The sequence below is a fragment of the Cupressus sempervirens genome, chromosome 8 (assembly GCF_028749045.1).
Source record: "Cupressus sempervirens isolate cs-2001-9-10 chromosome 8, ASM2874904v1, whole genome shotgun sequence".
Taxonomy (NCBI): Eukaryota; Viridiplantae; Streptophyta; class Pinopsida; order Cupressales; family Cupressaceae; genus Cupressus; species Cupressus sempervirens.
The window spans coordinates 831,070,543-831,077,292 of NC_143125.1; the positions used below are offsets into that span (position 1 = coordinate 831,070,543).

The following is a 6,750-nucleotide window of genomic DNA, read 5'->3' on the forward strand; positions in this document are numbered from 1 at the left end:
TACAATCATAATGTTCTTCATATCTTCACCTCCTTGAAATTATTTCTTGAGAGCCGATCCAACATTCTGTCCTGTTTTTGTGCCAGATTAACCATGACTATTTTCCCTTTTGTCTGAAAACCAAACTAAAATGATTGAGTAAAAATAGTTGTCAAACTTTCATTGTTAAGAGTAAAGAATAGAGTAGGTGTAAACCTTAATAACAAACTATAGCATGTATTGCAGAATGGTGTCAAAAATTGATTCCTTTCCTCTGGTAATGGGAGATACACAATCAATAGCTAATGAATGCTACTTATTAGGGGATCCACCTTTTCCCACGCCTCATAACCCTACAATCCTATCAAATTTATTTCCTTTTCCCTTCATTCATAAATTACAGAGAGAACACAAATTAATGGCCTTAAGAGGCAGCAAGCAGACCACTTGTGAGGTTTTTAAGAATTAAAGCTAACAAATGCAATGAAAGATGTATCTTATTTGGAATCTTTTAAAAAATAGTCCGGAGCAAATAAAAAATCAGATTACATTAAATTATATAAATATGGCCAACTCTTTATATATTCACTTCGTATGAACTGAGAAACTGAGCGATGTAAATTCTAGCATTAAAAGTATCTGGCATGATACAGTGCTATATCTCCAAAGCATGAAAATATTGAGGGTTTTAATGAACGATGCAACCTATCACTAAAAAAAAAAATGTATATGCTACCAGATCAGGTAACAACATGGACTTACCTCACCTCAAAGAGCTCCCGCACGTGGTGCACATGCAGACAAACCCACCTTTGACCGGCGGCAAAATGACGACTCGTTTTTCCCTTTTTTTCTTATGATGAACCTGAGTTGGTCGAAATTTCAACCAACTCGAGCATAAATGAGTTATGTGAACCCAAGTTGGAGAAATTTCGACCAACTCGGGCATAAAAACAAAAAAAAAATTATTCATCAAGCATTTTAAGAGCATTGGTCGAAAATAAAGGTCAAAATTTGATCTAAAATGTACTAGTGTATCCTAGCTCTAAAATCTCTACTATCCTCTTGATTGCGAGTTTGTTGGTCACTCCTTTTCCAACATTATTCTCCTTAGAGTCAGTATCTCCTATGTTCACTTTTCCTATCATAGAACACTATGATAAGTCAAGCATTGGTTATCCTATTCCACCATCATCATTTGTCTTGCATCTCCTAGAATCAAGTATGTTGTATTATCATAGCTTGTATCCTTTTATCATATCTCGAAATATCATTGCATTTGATCTTTTATGTTATTCTCACATGCTTATCATAAATCTCAGGTGTATCTTTTAGGTTATTTTCTTTTTAGCATATCATAAATTTATTATTCTCTCTTTTAGTTTGCTTAAGCTTTAGCATTATAGTCATTCATCATTAGATTATGGTTCATTTTAGTATAGTCATTTATCATTAGATTATGATTTATTTTAGCATAGTCATTTATCATTAGATTATGATTTGTTTTAGCATAGACATTCATCATTGGATTATGATTCATTTTAGCATAGTCATCCATCATTGGATTATAATTTATTTTAGCATTGTCCTTTATCATTAGATTAGGTTTCATTTTGGCATTATCATTCATCATTAAGTTATAATTCATTTTAGCATTATATTTCATCATTAAGTTGTAATTCATTTTAGCATTGTAGATCATCATTAAGTTGTACTTTATTTTTTGTATTTTCATCTTTTATTTTGTGATTCATTTTTCAATCTTTCATCCATCTTCAATTTGTGTTAACATATCCTAAATGTCATGACATTATATTAATTTTCCATATCATAAATCTATTGTTTATCCTTTAGTTGGTGATTCATTTTACATTTGTCACTTTTTTTTTTTAGTTTGTACTTATCATCATACAACAGCATATTAGATACTCTCAAAAGAAATCACATTCTCTAGGATCACATCACATCATTAGGATTGTATCAAAACATATCACACCACATAACATGTATCATAAAACAAATCTCATCATCATCAAATCTAAAATATCATAAGGAAAATCATGTCATCAAGGATCACATCAAATCACATCACATCACATCATATATGCACTATCGTAGCCAAACTCATATCAAAAACATATTGTATCATATATACAATATCATCAAAAATCACATCCTGCATCACCAATTGTCAGCAATATCATCAAAACATCACTGCCTATCCAACGCATATCAACCACTATACATAACATCACCAATCCATAACCCATATCTCACTAGAATCATCAGATCTATATATCAATGAAAGAATGAAAGAATAATAGTCCATCAGTGTACAATGTCCATATCATACAAATGGGTCTAAGCCCGCACAAAATCTTCAAGTATATCAAAAAAGGTGATATATACCAAATAATCAATATCCCAAAAATAACCTACTCATTGATGGTCAACCCATCATCCCTACATCATCAGTCTCCTCGTCTGCCCCTCTCCTAGCTCATGGTGGCGGTGGTGGTGGCCTCATTAGTCCTCTCCTATCCTAGAGCTCTCTTTCTCCTCCCTCCTCCCCTGCCACTGGCTCGACTCTACCCTATGACTATGCCCTATACACTTGGACCTACCTATACTCTCCCCTCCTCCCTGCATCCCTATGTGGGTACCTACTATCCCTGACCGAGTCGGTCGCCTGTAGTGCTCAATCTATGATGCTGGCACTACGGCATGGTACCTCCCTCGGTAGAATCTAGTCCTCTCCCTCAAATCCTCCATCTCTGCTCGATGTCTTCACAGCTCATCCAAAAACCCTCCCACCACCACTTGCACCTATAAGGTCGCCACCTCCAGTACCAGGCTATCTCGCTCCTACTGAAGGGTGTCTAGTCTCGCCTGCACCCCCTGCCGCTCCAAAGTCATGGCATCCAATCTCCCCTCCACCTGACCCACCTCCACACCTACCCTATCTGCCTGCCCCTAGGCTCTTGCTACCACAACCGTCTTGCCACATACCACCCCTATTAGGCTGCTTGGGCTAGCTCACCTGCCACCATTGTTGAACTTGTGCCTTGTGCTCTCCCCACTGGTCTTGGTTGCACAAAATTATCTTGGTACTCTTATTTGGAGCCTGCATCTGCCGCCCTATCAAACCAATCCCACTGTTATGGCTCTAGTTCTAGCCATGCCCTCAACAAACCATCCCTCCAAAGGGCTGGCCCATACATCAATATTGGCTCACATGTCACCTGCTAATACCAGTTCAACTCCCTTGGTGCCATTTGCTACCATCCAAACTATCGTAGCTGCTTATCTGGCCTGTACTGCTCTACCACATACTCCCACCTCTCAAACACAAAACATGGGAAAATAGAGTATAGGAGTTGCTCTCCCTCCTTTGCCCAAGGTCCTAGGCCCATGTATGGCCTCCACATCGCTGTCACTATATCATCAATGCACACTCTCCAGTAGTCCATTAAATCCATGTAGTGGTATGTCAATGGCTCAGTCTAGCTATAAGCCAATGGCTCCTCTGCCTGCCTATCTCTGTGCCCCAATGGCCTGAACACTACAATATGCTCCCATGCCCATACCTATAATAGTGTAGGAAACCTAATACTCCTCCCCTGTCGAATGCCACCCTAGTATACTATCTGATGTAGGTCTCGGTATAGCTTGACCAACATCAGAGAACCCCATGCCATTGGGCATCCTGCATCCACAATCCACATCACCACTAGAATCAATGCTAGTGTAACCCTTGTACCACATGTATCTGGGGCAATGTATCCGCCACACATAGAAATAGATCTGCCGCTCTGCCGCCATGCGATCTAGATGCTCGTTTAGTGCAAAGTGTCCTCGTCGAATCCTGTACTCAACTCTTGGCCCCTCCAGTCTCTATACGCCTACCTCCACTATCATCTCTCTGATCTCCATGACTAGTGTCCCTTGTACTGGTAGTCTGAATATCCGATACACATCCTCTTGCATCACCATCATCCCCCTTGTCGATAAGTTGAATGTCACTATCTCACTGTGCCATCTGTCGCAAAGAATTGTGACCATCACCATGTACATTCGAGTATGGGGCAACCTCATCAAGTAGCCCAATCTGATCACCTCGATCGGTACCCAATCAACAGGTGTTAGCATCTCTCCGACGTGCAACACTATTGCTCGTCACTCCTGTGACACTAGCACATCCAAGGACCACTACACACCACCAAAAAAATTCCAAACGTTAGTTTTCTATCTCCTTGTTTATCCTCCCACCCTCCCTTTTCTCAACCCCAAATTTTTCTACCTCTTTCTGCACAACCCTAGTTCCCGCAGAATTGCATTATTGTGGAATTTTATTCCTATGGGATTGCGGTGTTGACCTTGGTATTACCCTTGACCCTTTTAGTTTGATCCCACTAGTGCATTCCCACAATAGATACACCTGGCAATCTCACTGATCCTTGGTCCTGCGGGATCGTGTTCTCCCACTGTGCCCATGTTACCACTTTCCTACTGTGCAAGCCCTTAAACCTCAAGTTCACGTTCCTGCAACATGACTTACATTCCTCTTTGCAGATATGTGATCCTTCCTAACTAGCCCTATTCTTGCATCAATTTCCATCGAGAGAATGCGTTACTGTAAAACACTATTTGAATCCTTGCTAGACTCCCTAATGACACTAGTGTCATGGGAACACGATCCTACTAATCCTGCTAGCATTCCCACTAGACCCGTGCTAGTGGGATCACATTTTTTCTTTTGGGGGAATGTGCTAACAAATGGATACACCAAAATCACAAAGAGGTTTTAGACCCTACCGATCGATTGGGCATCCCTCGTACTCGTACTCATCGCACTATGTCCAGTCAATGCTCTGGTCACCCAATACCTGCCATCATAGTCTCCACTACAGAGCTCCTAACCAACAATATCTCCTCCTTAATCTGACTACAACTGACACCCTACTAGTAGCCTCTTAGCCACTTACAGCCCACCTAGGTGCCCTGTCTATCCTTCTCGATCATCCACCACTCTAGTTTTCCCTGCCCCTTTTTTTTTTTCCTTTGTTTTCTCTTCTTTTATCTTTTGTTCCCTCTTGTGTGCCTTCTAGGCCCTTAACAACTTCCTACTTTTTTGTCAAGACGTCATAGTGTCACTTTATCTTTCCCCGCTGCCTTCTTGAGGGGGCATCATGCAATCCATTCTCTCCTCTTCTACTCAAAACTGAGGCAATTATGTTGCTTTAAAAATTCTTCTTCGTGTCGTTTATGTTTGAACTCCTTTGAAATAGTGTTGTTTCAACACTATGCCAAAGAGGGGCAAAATATAGACACCTAAATCTGATTACATCAATAGGTAATCATATTTAGTCATCTCCTAGGACATTATTGATTAAATATTTACTATTTAATTAATTAATCATCATCCCTTGGTTAATTAATTAATTTAATTATCTATAGTCCAATTGATAAAATCAAATGATGACCCAAAATTAATTTATCAATTAAATCTCTCTTCCCCTATTAAATTGAATAAATCATCAAATCTATTCAATTTAATTCCATACTATCCATTTTATTAAATAAATCATTTAATAAAATATCTAAAATCCTAAGAGCCTCCCTAAACCCTATCCTAACCCCTAATCCAACCCATTCACACATACTAACCTCACTTAGCCACCTAACTAATGCATCCCATCAAATCTAAGCCACTTACCCCCTAACCCCCTTTCCAAGCTAATCTTAATCCCCCCTCCTAAACATGTGACAACTTTAAGTAAAGGTTAAGCCTTGCTAACCCAAGCCAAATTCAACAATTTCATCCTCACCCTCACCCTCCAACATTTATGACTCTTACACCTCTCCCATCCTCACTCATGAATCTTACGTACTCAACCACCCTCATCAAGCATTTGACCAACCCTTATCCTATCCTCTCACACTCATCCTCCTTGTGACAAGTATCACCTCCCCATTGATACTAAACTAGCACAATCCTTGTGCTCCCTTTTGAGTGCATCTTGACCCTCCCTCACCATCTCATCATCTTGACATCTTGGCCCTCCATTTCTCCAACCCTTGGCCTATAAATTGAACCTCTTGCCTTCACAAAATCTTCCACCTTTTCATGCAAAGTTATAATGCTATTTTGATAGCTTAGAAACTACCAAAATACCATTATAATGTTGAAATACCTCCATGACTCCCTTGTTGAAACCCTCATCCACACCTATATTTGATTATCACCCATCTACTTGGAGCTTGAGCACAACGTGAGCATACATCCCCTCTCATCAGGGACATAACTTCATTATCATGAGAAACACTTGAGGAGTTTACCATCTTTGGTATACTTTCCTCAAGTTTGTCTTCTTTTGTCCTATCTTAAGTGTTAGTTTTGTTTAATATGGTTAATGCTTTCCTTAATAGATAGTATTCAATTTATACTACTAAACTAGGTGATACCAACAATTTGCATCAAAGCATTACGTCTTTGAAAGATAAGTTTAACAACTTTAGAAAATTGATGCCAAATCTTTTTAGAAGGAATAGTCCTAGATATGATGGGGTCATCTATGATAGTTGGAAGGAGAAGATGAAGACTCATCTATTATGCATGGGTTTGGGATATTGGATCTTGCCAAAGTGAAAGAAGAAAATCATTAAGGAAGCAAAACTTGAAGGATTCAATGAAGAAAACTAAGATCTATTCATGTGTAACATGAGAGCAAGAGAAGATTTACTAACTTGTATTTGAAGGAAGTTGAAAAT

At 39.2% G+C, this 6,750-nt stretch overlaps 1 protein-coding gene across 1 annotated transcript in view; it reads right to left on the reverse strand.

Annotated features, from left to right (window-relative positions):
- LOC149544982 (uncharacterized) overlaps nucleotides 1-3,801 on the reverse strand; it is a 28,646-nt gene extending 24,845 nt beyond the window's left edge. Inside the window, exons 1-2 of the mRNA XM_089796028.1 lie at nucleotides 3,624-3,801; nucleotides 3,020-3,117 (exon numbers count right to left, since the gene is read on the reverse strand). Coding sequence (XP_089652154.1) covers nucleotides 3,020-3,117; nucleotides 3,624-3,801 — 276 coding nt within the window. The remainder of the gene's footprint in view (nucleotides 1-3,019; nucleotides 3,118-3,623) is intronic.
- Between the last annotated feature and the right edge of the window lie 2,949 nt (nucleotides 3,802-6,750).